This window comes from Cydia amplana, chromosome Z, assembly GCF_948474715.1.
Source record: "Cydia amplana chromosome Z, ilCydAmpl1.1, whole genome shotgun sequence".
NCBI classification, from domain to species: domain Eukaryota; kingdom Metazoa; phylum Arthropoda; class Insecta; order Lepidoptera; family Tortricidae; genus Cydia; species Cydia amplana.
In genome coordinates, this window is record NC_086096.1 from 33826695 (window position 1) to 33841433 (window position 14739).

Consider the following 14739-nt stretch of genomic DNA (forward strand, 5'->3'; position numbering starts at 1 on the left):
GCGCGAGTCCGACTCGCACTTGGCCGGTTTTTTTAGACAGTCAAATAATCTTCGACGAAACGGACCCTTGCAAGGATAGTAAGCTTTTCGTTCCTTATGTTTGTATTAAAGCTTTTGGTACACCGAGTAACCCGATTAAACTCAGTTCCGGAGTTTGCGATTCTAAGACTTGCTTGCTCACAATGCATCCCCCTTGTCACTTAGTTATAACTAATACAGGGTGCCTCCCACCATAAGGCTTTAAATGATTTATTAACCCCTCCTAGGAGAAATAACTTATAGGACTAATATTATACATTTAAATCGTATCGGTATAGATAAATCGGGATAAACGCACAAATAAATGTCTTTAAATGGATTAGAACCCAGGACCTCCGGCTTCGTAGGCAGGGTAACTACCGACTAGGATATATCAGATTATTGTAGTCTATTAATCTTTACCTTGTACCTTTTAGTTAAAATACAACTTAGGGTAAATACAAACGTCATTTACAACCAGTCTACAAAACACAGATGAACTTTGATTGACATTTGCCAGTAAACAATTATGTAGTTCTATTGTCGACCTGTACCCAGGTTAAACTGCCTAGTTCGCATTGCAATCTGAACTCTACGCACTTGAGCGAAGCCAGTTTATTCCATGGCTTCTACGTGGCCGGGGCATACCTTCGCCGTTAGAAAATGATAATATGGCGGTTATCGATCGGCCCTACGCGCAAGCGTCCTTGGCAACGTTCAGTGCCAATTTTTAAAATTACTTCGCACCCTATAATCAATTTTAGTGTAACAACTGAACGTGTATACTTTTGTTTTTCGTGAACGTGGATCGGTTATAATTTGATTGTTTTATGTATCGGCGATCGACAGGTTGATCGTGCGGAGTGGACGCATTGACAGTCCACCGGCCGCTCCGGTCCTCACCAATGATACGGGTGGACCAGTTGGCGTGGATGCGCGCATGCCCGCACTGGATTCAAGGTGTTTTATCAGCGATAGTTTCAGAGCCAGTGTCAGTAATGTGAGGCTTGCGAGCGGTGCCGGGGCCCGGCTTGCCCTCAAAAATGTAGCTATCGTCTTTCTCTCAACACGGTTTATTCCGCACATACGAGGACCTAGTCATTATAATATTACAAAGTTAAATGTTTGTCGTCAATTGTTGTCTAGTATAAAATCAATCGTCTCTATGGTAGTTTTTGTTGTTTTAGGTAGGTAGGCAAATCTTTTAGAAGGTGAGTCGTTAAAGACTATGCATGACTGTGCTTTGATTTTATTAGTTAAGTTACACGATGAAGTGCAATTTATACATTGGTTTTGGTTCGCTTAGTTATCAATTTTAATTATTTCTTACATTATTTACTTATTTTTGTTATGTTATGTTTGTTATTCTGTGCAACAGATGATTCCTGTTCCTGGCGGGTACTTCCAGTTGCAGGACCTTTGTGTGTGTTTGTTTATAAATAAATGCGTATGCGTTAGCGAATGTTATGTACATATTAAACGTGTACTGTGCATAGGTAATACATTTCCTATCATTGACTCATACTAAGAATTTACACAAATATTTAATTAAGTAGTTATTTTTAAATAGTTGTTACTTTTTCACGACTTATAGTTAGACGTATATGCCGAGATTTGTAGCCAAATGCGTATGACGGCTATATTTATTTACACAATTATTCATCATGTAATTTTGATTGAGACCTTTTCAAATCTATTCCAATTATCCTGGCAGACGGGACAGAATAACAAGAAAAATATTTGTTCGTCTTATATTTATTACCTCAATTTCGTAGATAAAATAAGGACGAAGTACAAACTGATTAGTGAGTTTCTACTGTTCCAGCCATTGATTAATCACAAACCGCACATTTCTCTCCTTCGTCGTAATCTCACGATTTACCGTTGATACCTCTTTTAAAAACTAACTTAAAATTAGAGCCCGCTGTTTTTATAATTAAAAACTATATAACAAACAAAAAAAATCGTTTTATGAAAACTGCAGCTACGGCCATTGATTTTGGAGATAAATATTATTAATATTATAATAGCATTATTCGTAGATATAGGTACAGTCAGCATCATAAGTAGCAGATAGAAAATAAGATAACGTGTCAAAAAATGTCAACAGTTGTCTAATAGCTTTATAAAAAGAGACGTGAAAAAATGTAAAACAATTCGAACGTGGCAGATACATTGAAACGCATATTGTAGAGCTGTGCCTGTTTATAAAACTAAATAATAGAGTGGCAGTAACTTTTGCGGCGTTGGTTTATTCGCTACTATTGTTGATTCTGCATACCTGACTACACATATAAAAATAAGCGTCGTACATTCAACTTTTATGTAGATTTTACTTTTTTATTTCATATCGTCATCATTCTCTTTGCTTTGTCCCATTCATTTGGAGTAAGCTCAGTAATGTTCTTCTCTTCTACATATATCTGTCCATCCTTCATCTCATTAAGTATCTAATCAGATACTTGGGTCAAAATCTTTTTCAATATGAGTTAAGGTTATGCGTCTTTCCTGTTGACATGTTACTTATACTTAACAGGGTATTCCTGCTAAACTTACGCTCATATTATAATCCTTCCTATGTATAATTATTTCATGAATATCAGGTAATCTATTACTCCATATTGTTTGGGATGATACAATTTCGCACGGTTATTATCTGACTAATGGGACTGTCACAAACAATATTGAATTGTGATCAATCCATCTTCCGTTCTCAATTTATTAATACAATCAGCGCCGACATTACAAACGACCAAATGATGTGCCGGGTGGAAGAATGCTAGTACAGTCGGATTTGACATGTGATATGCCTTGCAACTTAGGAATACAACATATACAGAATTAAGAGGATACATAGCATAATGTCCAAGTCGCAAAATGTGCAGGCTACGTAAAATGAGCAGATCGCAAAATGTGCAGATCTCATAATGAGCAGATCGCAAAATGTGCAGATCTCATAATGAGCAGATCGCAAAATGTGCATATCTCATAATGAGCAGATCGCAAAATGTGCATATCTCATAATGAGCAGATCTCATAATGAGCAGATCTCAAAATGTGCAAGCAACTCTCATAATGAGCAGGTCGTAAAATGTGTAGATTTTGAAATAGAGCTCGGATACTACAGTTCCAAAAAGCGTCATCGTTGCCAAAAAGGCTTCTGTTGATTACCGAATTTTAAAATATTTTGAAACAAGTCTGGTATCTTTTTTTATTATTTTGATCCCTTATCGTAAACTTGTTTTATGAGTAAATAATTTATGAGGCAGTGCTTTGAAATATGCCCGTCGGCCTTTCAACCATGCACTTAAACTATGGACGACACACAAAGCAAACGATATAACGATATGCACCTTTCACGACCTGCACTTTTTACGATTTGCACATATTGCGACCTGCACTTTTTACGATTTGCACATTATGCGACCTGCACTTCTTACGATTTGCACATTTTGCGACCTGCACTGTTTACGACTTGCACATTTTGCGACCTGCTCGTTTTACTACCTGCACCTTCTGCGATTTGCACTAGTGCTCATTTTGCGACTTGTACATTATGCTATGTATCCCGTCAAATCAGGGATGTTGCGGATGCCGATTTTTTGACATCCGCGGATGCGGATGCGGATGTGGATTTTTATGGGCACACATCCGCGGATGTCAAGATAGGAACATAAAAAACGTCAAAACATTTTAGTAATTTTTATTTCAAAAAACCGACCAAGTGCGAGTCGGACTCGCGTTCCAAGGGTTCCGTACATTAAGTCCCACTCACGCTTGACTGCTCATTTCTAATAGGTTTTTTTGGTTAATGACTAAATTACCTAGCACTTACGCCGATGCTAAGACGTTCTTGTGCCAACCTGTTTCACATCCGCATCCGCATTAAACTCCGCATCGGTTTAATGCGGATGCAGATGCGGATGTTGAAAATAATGCGGAAGTTCCGCGGTTGCGGATGCGGATATTCGCAACATCCCTGGTACAAATATGCAGGCATGAAAAAGAAAAACTGCTAGCGCCAGGGATAACTAAACATTATTTATTTATATATATCATATTTTACGTTTGTGTGGTTCGTATCGGCAAGGCCCGAAGATAGAAGCCTTTAAAAAGTCACAGTGGCACTCGTAACCGACTAGACTAGACTAATTGCTTTCATTCCGCGAACGTGCACCCCGCAATAACATATTCGAGCAAATATAAAGATTCAATGTAACTGCGACGCTATATCGTTGCAATAAAGTGGTATTTCGCATTCCAAATCTAGGAATAGCACTGTTTACTTTTTCAACCTCATACTGAGTTGTGTTATTGTAAAATCAGCTTTAGCTATGTGTTTTAAGATTCCGAACTGCTGTTCGAGATGTAGAAACTTAGAAAGGAGACGTTTCCCGTTGCAGCATGAAACCTCTTCTTTAATATGTCATCTGGTGGCTCTGAAAATAGTTGTTTATTTGGCCAATTTGGAGGAATGCGATACACGTTCTTTACCTATCTTATGTATACTATACTGTATTTTTACAATATTTTCCTGACTCGTTCATAATGCCATTAAACACATACGAGTATATCGTAAAATCACGTAACTTTAGTCCACAACTTACAACTATGGTCCCAGTTCAAGTTCCAGTAAAATATGTATTAATATTTTTTAAATTATAATGAGTATCTTATATATAGAAAAAGCATTAGTATAAGCAACAACATAAATATAACGATTACAATGAGTATTCAAAGTTCAAGTTGAATATTTTACACTCAATATCAGCACTATCTTGCAAGCTTTGATTTAATCCTTTCAATTTTCAATGATGACACACCCATTACCAGGATTATCTAATAACTAAAATCCTTTGGTCCTCCTTGGAATTTCCGATATTTTAACACGGTTAAGCCAATATTGGATTACCGGGACACCGCGAACATTATGCAGCACTCTGCTCAGGGTTTGATAGCTATGTATGTATATGGAATAGGGTAACATGGTTGACAGTGGCCTTTTAATGTTAGAATTGTTTTTAAACGAATTGACCAACACGCAATTAGTAAAATGTAGGTATGTGCCCAGCAGTACGGGTGTTTTATGCCCTTAGCAGTACCTATACTTGTAATATTTGAAGTTTTACATTGCTATATTTTAGCCAGTTCATTAGATCTATACACAAGAAACGGCTAATTTTCGTTCGGGATTTCGGAGTTAGTCCCATACCTAGTAAATTTAAGTTGTTGAACTTACCTACTTATATAGGTACCTAGCAAAATATGGATAAGGGTTGAACAAACATCCAATAGGTACCTGAGATATAGGCTGTGAACAATAACTTCGGCGGAGGTACTTGACTCATCTGACTACGCTTTAGTCTAGAGAGCACTGAGCAAGCAGGCTCAAGATGCCCGTTAACAGGGCAGGCCAATAACTTGACCGCGTTTCCGAGGCACTGCTTAGTATTTATTAAACATTCGGCCAAGTGCAAGATAAAGTCGCGCATTGCGAGATTTGCGAGTTCCGCACAACAACATAAATTATAACTAAGTTTTAATTTATTTCTCAAAGAGACCAAATTACGCTGCAACAATTTTCGTATTTTTTTTAGTTGGTATTAGTTTGCCATACAATCGCAAGCCCAGTTTATATTTTTTATTATATGTTTTACGAGACAAGTGCTCGCTGCGCTCAAGCTTCTAACTAAATGATTATATCTACCTACCATATAATCTATTTAGCAAAAACATTACGTTCTGTTTGGATAAACAGCTATTATACTCGTACCTTTAATTGGTGCGAACCTCCATCACATCCCTTACATAAGATGTCAAAGAAAAGGCAAAACTAATACGTATACCATTTTTACTGTATATAACAATACGCTTTAATTTACCGTTAGCGCAATTTTCAGTAGTCGGGTGTTAGGTTTTGAACTTTTTTTGTTAGTCTTCTAGAAACCAGTGAAAAGGCGCCCAAACAACTGTAGGTATGTATCCCCACCGGCTTGCCTATTTGACGACAAACAGTTCTTCTTTGTAACTTCCTTTAGAGTAAGAAGTTACGGCGTGAAACAAATTATCTGAAAGTAATTAAGGTGTTTTATTAATGTTAGCAGCAATATATTTGAAAAAAAAAAATGGTAGCTGCCGGATTTATATGACACTTCGCCACTGGTAAAACCATCAAAAGTAAGTCAACACCAGTAATCCAACACTTACTTAGCAGCTACTTTGCCCAATGAGCTTTGTTTACCTACTCAGTTTCGGAGCACTTAGGCTAGAAATTGATACTCGTATTATTTAATTAAGGCTTCTTAATGAATTCCACGGTCCTCGAACGTTAATGGAAGTTTGAAATAGATTTCATTTATTTGAAACCCAAACAAATGTAAATAATGTACATTTAAGGCTGCTTTTTTGCTGTTTGCTTGACAAGTTGAGATGGATATGAAATTAATGTTAGTTAAAAACCTTGGAACGAATTGGGATAGATATACTTTTCAAATCAACTTTATGATCGACTGATGGTTATATGAGTTATATTCAACAGAACGGAAACAGTACGAGTATACCTAAGATGATGCGCTTAGTTTGTATTTGAGCGTTTTCCAAAAAAAGTGTACTTTTCATTCATGTCTTCAAAATATTGACTTCTTGGGCTCATTTTACTCAGAATCATTTGTACATTCACGCCTCATACATAAAAAAATGTGTCCAAAAAATTCCTTTCCAGATCGTCACATTCTTGTATGAAATATTTTTTTATTTGTATGAACGTGACGCACTGGAAAAAAATTATTTCATACAAAAATTTGGGACACATTTTTTCATGTATGAGGCGTGAATGTACAAATGATTCTGAGTAAATTGAGCCCAAGAAGTCAATATTTTGAAGACATGAATAAAATGTACACTGTTTTTGGAAAACGCTCATTTGTACACGCAAAAAAAATTACAAGCATTTTTTTTAACTTTATTGCACAGTAATAAAATATACAGTGACAAAAGGCGGACTTAATACTACACGGCATTCTCTACCATTCAACCTTTAGGCCAAACAGAGAGGCATAGCTGGGGCGGGTAGGATTTCCAGATGGTCGGGATTTGGCGGGATTCTCCCGATTTTTAGCATGTGTTCCCGATTCCCGACCAAGTGCAAATTGTCCCGAAAAACAGGTTCACGTTATAAAACAATGATTTCATTTCAAGTTCCGAACTATCGTCGAGCGAGCGCGCGGGGCATGCGTGGCGAGAGATTGTGCGGTGAGGGAGCGATGGTTTTTTTTCCCGACTTAAGTCCCAAATTCCCGAAAAATTAATATTTTTTCCCGATAATAGCGCCTTTCGATCTGGCAACCCTAGGGGCGGGGTATGTAAAAGATAAGATAAGATAAGATACATTTATTTCATTATAAAATACATTATAAATTTGCCTTAAATCAAACCTAAAACGCATTACTATAATGATCGTCAGAGATTACGTTCATGCAAAGGAATACAATTATGTATAATTATTATTCTTATAGCATAGTATCTTACAATTATTATTAGGATCAGTTCTATACAAATTCATAATTTAATTGTTTGAATTAATATCAAATTCGGAATAATCATTAGTCATGTACTGTAAAGAACACTAAAAATTTAGTCCTCAACAGAGACACAGTGGTGGCATTTGTTTTAAAATCTGTGTGTTTATCTTCCCTAGATAAAAAGACTAGCAATCATGCCAGATTGGATCTGGCTGCTGGGGGCGGCGCTGTTCGGGGCGGTGTCGGCGCTGGCCATCCCCGTCGCCATCCTAGTGTACTTCCTGAGACCGTTCGACAAGACTCCTCCGGCCGATGACCTCTCCAGGCGGCCGGTTACTTTACCAGCAGTAAGTTTTCTTTAACTTCTTTACCTGGCTTATAAGATCAGAGGATAGTATTAAAAAAGTATAGGAATTCTTCCCAAATCATCACTTCCCAAAGTTCATAGTTTCGTCATGTCCTTTTGCTTTTTCATATCGTATGAAGGTACGGAACTCTCCATTATGCGTTGCACGCACTTGGCCGGTTTTTTTTTTCACAAAATACTATTATGCAAAATTTACGTAACCTATTTTGGCTAACACTGGTTTTCAGAGTAAAGTTAGGCGAAAAACAAACACAATAAAGGGAGCAAACTCTTTGTAAAAGCTTCATTACGCAGAGTCTGAAATATATGGTCCATAGGAAGCATTCACCCGTTGTTTTTGTGTGTACCCATACAGAATATTTCACCATATGTAACGAACCTGATTGTTCCGCCCTCGCGGGCGCCACCGATGTATTGTTTTGGTCGTGGATTCCGTGTCATTCCGAGTGAAAATTAAATTTTCATCCTCTCATTCGTTTGCGTGGTATATGTAAATGTCAAAAACGTGACATACCGAAGCTAACAGAGGGAAAAATTGTTGTCCACGCAAAATGTTTTTTGAGGAGTGTCCTCGATTCTTCATGGATTCCATCATAGGAACTGAATTTTGTCAAAAAATAGGACCAAACTGTATGCATACATACCTATATAATTTCAAAGAAAATAATATTTATGCAATTCGATTGAGAAATGACATAGCCCCATTTTACATTCAAATTGGTGGATTGAAACAGGCAGATATGGATGTGATGTTAGCTGGTAGAATGAGGCAATGAAGCGAATCACACTGATAAAAACTTTAAGGTTTGTTTTTTGAAGTGAAAACTTCATTAGCGGCGCTGGGCACTTTTTGAGGTGGGGAAAAAATGTTAAACTCGAGACAGCGTAAGGCGATCACATGACCGTAAGGGGCGTAAGGTTTAGATGGCCACTCATAATTTACATAGCATTTAAATCAATAAAGAAAAACTCAATGTTATTTGACATTTATGTTGCGGACTCCTTTTCAAGACTCTTTACCTATGTTCAAATAATTTGACGTTGTCATGGCAGTATTTAAATAAACATGTCGTTGAAAAAGTGTGATCTTATTTGAGAATGATAATAATATATAATAAATAAATAGAATACCTCCGCTAAACGTATGTATCGTGTTACCGGGCGTCGGTAACATAGTGAGGTGAGTTTTCACTTCTATCGGCACTCCCGGAGTGCAACCGTTGTTGCTTGTTTTTATACTATTCTTTTTGTAAGCCGGCTGAGCAGTGTTGGCCGAAAGTTAATGCAAATTGAAAATGCTGGCCATTAACCATTATAAATTGAATCGTAAACTATAATCGTCCGATACGGTTTAAGGTTCAATTTATAATGGTTAATGGCCAACATTTTCAATTCGCATTAACTTTCGGCCAACACTGCGGCTGAGTGTGCGTAGACGTGCACGTGCACGTGCACGTGCGCTAATATGTTGGAGCCCACGCACACGTCACGCACGCGGTGTGCCTTTAACATTGCCTGTAAAGCTTGTTTACATTTTTGAGTCATGTTATGAATTTGCAGTCGTATGTCCACTATTGATACGTACGCTACGTATCATTGCATACAGGTACGGTACGCGGGTATACAACTATACAGGTACGGTACGCGGGTGGTTATTGACAACGTTGATGTGTCCGTTTTTATCGTTTGTCACCATGCCTGTCACGTTCTAACTAGTATGTAAGTGCGAAAGTGACGGGCATAGTGATAGTCGATAAACAGCACGGTTCCAACCGTGCTGAGCCCGCAGGTCAGGTTTGTTATTCAATGGAATATTCAGAGAATTTACGTAATTACGTTTAATTAAATACACATCGCCATCGCCGACGATGTAGTTTACTGGCCACTGCGCTAAATGTTGATTTAATGTTCGTTATTTTACACTCGATCAGCTAAATTAATTAGTCTTGTGAAGTAATTTATTTCAGTGATTAGGTATTTAGGTGGCTGATATTCTGACAAGTACGAATAAAGTGAACGATTTTTCGGAAAAAATATCATCCAGAATTTAAACATGAACCATTCTATATTTTAACAAAAATCAGAGACAATAAATCGGCTTAGTATGTTATTCGATACGATACGAAGGAAGATTAAAAAAATATTAGATATAGAGAACATCCATATATCTCAGCCTGAGATTCTCAGGAACAAAAACTCGTGATAAACACACAAATAAATGCCCTTACCGGAATTCGAACTCGAGACCTCCATATTATTACCTATTCTGTGCCTCCAGTTTTATAGAGAGGGTCACTACCATGAGGCTACGGAGGCCGTCAATTCATATCATGACATGATATTGCAGCTACTTTGATATGTTATTCACAAAAGCAGTTCCCATATTAAATAAATTATAAACGGTGAGCTTTACATAATTTTATTGATTTTAAAACAACCTACTTAGTTAATAGTCAGTTTTATTAATACAACTACTTACTTTCAGTTGAAGGGCAAAGTGTCTCTTTCAAAGTTCAAACCAAACTGTTCTAATTAGTTGCTCTATTTTCCATACTGTTGTTAATACTTGATTGGGGAATCTTCATAGGCCGTATAGTAAATAGTTATTTTTGATGCAAGTGCGAAAAAGAGGAAATTCGAAACGAGTGGCGATAAATTAAAACACGACCGAAGAGAGTGTTTTAAATCGACACGAGTTGCGAATTACCTATTCGCACGTGTATCGAACAACGTTTTACAGTACATATGGCACTTTAAAGTTTCGACATACGCACGAAAAGTGCTATTTTACGCACTAGTGCGGAAAAGTAGCCCCATATGTACTGTAATAACTATTTTATATGATGCGATCGCTCGTACTTATTGTTATGTTCGAGATGCACTGCGGGTCGTTTCCAGGTTGTATCGTAACGATATAAATATATAAACAAATTGCTACTGCCGTATTCGTACTTCAAGATATTCTCAAGAGACGACACGTACTAGATCCATTCTAGATACGTTATAGTTTAGATTTCAACTAGTTTTCTTTTGCAGCTCAATTCGGGCAACCAATGTCACTTTTACGTTAGATAGAGTTAGATATCTACTAAATGTGAATTGGATCTCTAAGTCATATCTTATGGAAATCGTTCAAGAGTATCTCCAGAATCGCGGAAATGTAAAATTTGACAGGTTAGATCTTAAAAATATCGCTATCGTATCTTGGTGATGTCCAAAAGATATCTAGTAGATGTCTATTTCAAAATCCGAATCGGGCCCCTAATCTCAATACGAGTACCACTCCTATTAGGAGCCGTTTTTACTGAAAGATCGACCCGTATGCTACGCCATAGCCGTAGCGCGTAGCATTCTCGAGTGTGCAATCTCAATAGTATCGAAATATTATCGAAATGACAGCGGTTACGAGTACGCATAGGTAGAAGCGCCATTAGAAGATTGAAAATGTGTTATTGATTTAATATAGCTACGTTACTATTTTTGGACATCTTGTACCTACGCATTCGATGTATGTAGGTAAAATGTGAGCTAGATAGGGCGAATAATATTGAATTGTCAATAAATTGTCATTAATGTACGAGTATGAGTTCGAATAAAAGCCACATGTATTTGTAACTACGATACAAAAATCGCAACTTATCAAACAGGTCTGATTTAGTTATTTTTAGGCGTATTGTTTATGTCCGCAGTTCGCACCTGTACTCGTATATTTTGTAAGTCATATATTATTTGGCGAGGTCACAACCTCCCGCGGGACTTATACAAATATTACCCCGAGCCCAAGCCTTAGAGTTAATAAATAAATTCGATTATTTTGGGTTGCTTTCATACCAACAGTTTTATTTCTTCAACTGAAATATTAAAATGGGTCTCCTGAGATCAATTTTATCAAATTCGCTTGCGCTTTCCTTAATGGTCTTTTAGTTTTTGATCTGACAATTAAAACTTAAAATTTAGAGTTATTGAGTTTTAAGAACTTTTTTTTAAATTATTTATTTGCCTTTTGTGACGCGGATGATACCGTACGTACCGTAAGACTAAGTATTAATAAACCGCCTCCCTTACGAGGGATGTCCACCGATGTACAGTTAACAGTGTGGGCGATGGTACGTATTCTAGGAATATAATTTTAGTAAAGCCACCTATGTATGTAGATCTAATAGGGATGTTGACTGTGTTTAAAAGAAATTATTTCACACCTCGCCTCGACCTCGCAAAGTCGCTAAGAAGAGTATTAATTACAAGGAGGCGGGTGGTGGGCTGGCGTTCGCCAGCCCTAAAAATGATATTCCTAGAATACGTACCATCGCCCACACTGTTAACTGTACATCGGTAGATTTGCCTTTTGTAATAAGGCCCACTGATGTACAGTTACGATTGTTGCTATTTGTACCTACAGTCAGCTCAGCATGTGGTTAAATCCCACTGGTTTATTAGGACATACGCTGTATACCTACATCAGTAACGTAGGTCTCGTGTTACAATTAAATTGGATCTGGGATTTCGTGTTCATCAACTTTATATCGGTCACAGACGCGCTGAACCGTGAGCGACTACATATGTATGTTCGTGTATATACACCGGAACGTATTCAGGCGGCATTCGGGCTGTAAGGATCTTTTTTTGAATTTGACATTACTTTGAAAGTAATTTCAAATTAATATCAAATAGTTTTTAAGGTAAAATGCCTGTTGAGAAATGCTGATGAAAGTGATAATTCTAATTTTCAGGCGAACTAGACTAACTTGGCAGCGAGATTGCGCAAGCATAGAGCACACTTATACGATTTAATAGGTTCTAAAATAAAATTTACATATGAAAACTGTGTCAAATAAATGTAGGTTTATTTAGTCTGAAAGCGCTGTATCGAGGTCCGGGGAAAAATAATTGGAAGTCAGCGACAGAAGCACAACATAATTGCCTTTTAATACAAAATTGCATCGGGATTCGGTTTTCTCAGTATAAAATCGTTAAAATTACAATAAGCTAAGTGCTGAAGCGATTTACTTTTAATCCAGCATTTGTATCAATCTGCTCTGCTCTAAAAAAATTACGATATAGGAATGTAAATGCTTTATTTACTACCTATATAAGAAATGCTAACTAGATATAGGTACATATAACAATATATTTCCACTCCTCGGCAATAATATACTACCCATACATTAACCAATTTATTTATTTCATGTCCCGCACTGAGCTAATGGATAATAGTTATTTGTACAACAAGAGATCAAAGTTTGATATTTCTTCGAGTGCTTATTTTGAGTCCCATGCAAGCGAAAGATTCTATACTAGATTCACGAGCGTAGCGAGTGAATCTAATTTAGAATCTTGAGCGTAGTAAGGGACTCAAAAGCGCACGAGATGTAAATAACTTTGATCTCGTGTAGTTCACAAAACTTTTCACTTCAGCAGTGAGAACATATTAGAGAATCCGAAAAATGTATTCCTTCTTTATCACTTACCTCTATTCACTCATGTTTTCTTAAGATATACCAACAATTAAATTTTCACCTCAGCAGCTCGAACACGGGTACTTTGCTACTTAAAAACAGTGAGCAAAATCGCATTTTGCTCATTTTGTCTCACTCAGTGAGCAAAATGCGATTTTGTTCACTGTTTTTAAGTAGCAAAGTACCCTTGTTCGAGCTGCTGAGGTGAAAAATAAATGTTCAAATAAGTATTTTTGGCTGGTAGCCTGTTACCAAGTTTAGCATAGAAACTCAACTATTACTTGAGCAATTTGTTCTGATATATCAGCACATAAAAAAATTAGTGGCTTCAGAAACGTTCCAGCGGCTGTTTAATATTTACAACATATAAATGTTTTGTGTGTATATTTTGCTAATGCCAATATCCAATATGAATTACGTATTACGTAAGTGGCATTACACATACTTACTATGTTGTATAAGATCTTACTGCAGAAAGGGCGTCCCGAGCGGTGCCTAAGTATATTACCTTGCCTCGATCCAATGGCTACAAACATGTATATTATGGGTCTATTCCCATCTCATTTGTGGGATTCCCATCCCATCAATTTTCCGCCCGAATAAGCTTATTGAGACTGATGTTACTTTACTATATGTATTATACATATATATATATCTCTCTCTCTTTCCAGTTCCAAGCCAAATCTTAGTTTCAGACAAAAAAGAAAAAATCCGTCATCATAACGAACATCCTGTCGAACGGTATTCAGTGAACCCCATCCTCTGCAAATGTTTATTTTCGCTCGACGCCCCCATGGTGGGCGGCCCTTTAATTACAAACCTCGTCGGAATATTACGCGAAAGCAAATGGATAAACTGCTAATAATGTCTCAAACGTTAGGTGATTTCGCTTTAGAAGAATCATGCGTCCGTCATCAGTCGATTCGTCTGTTAGTTTCTTATATTATCCCTCCTACTATATAATTAAAAAAAAACAAAACCGCTTGTTTCTTATTACTTACACCTCGTGCAATCGACCGAGCTATGATTCGAAGCAGTGAACTTCGAACGTTGCATTGTCGCGGCTGTCAGAATTAATTTGTTCGTGTGTAAAACATCGTTAATCCCTTAAAAATATCATGCGGAACCAACTGATGTACAGAATATGTAACTTTTTTTATGTCTGTATATATATTCTATCCAAATTAGGCAATGAGGCAAAATTTGAAACGCCCGCAGCTTCATTAAAATCAGTTACAAATTGACAATATAATAATTAATTATTATAAGCGGTAAGCGGTGGTGGCCGAGTGGATATGACGCCCGACTTTCAATCCGGAGGTCGCGGGTTCTAATCCTGGCTCGTACCAATGAGTTTTTCGGAACTTATGTACGAAAT

At 37.1% G+C, this 14739-nt stretch overlaps 1 protein-coding gene across 4 annotated transcripts in view; it reads left to right on the forward strand.

Moving 5' to 3' along the window:
- The first annotated feature begins 644 nt into the window (after nt 1-644).
- Nucleotides 645-14739, forward strand: part of LOC134661719 (PDZ domain-containing protein 8) — a 36991-nt gene continuing 22896 nt past the window's right edge. For 2 of the 4 annotated variants that reach the window (XM_063517893.1, XM_063517894.1), the window contains exons 1-2: nt 645-1229; nt 7715-7885. In XM_063517893.1, the coding sequence (XP_063373963.1) occupies nt 7733-7885 (153 nt within the window). In that variant the 5' untranslated portion in view covers nt 645-1229; nt 7715-7732. The remainder of the gene's footprint in view (nt 1230-7714; nt 7886-14739) is intronic. The other 2 variants (XM_063517892.1, XM_063517895.1) reach the window with 2 other exon arrangements.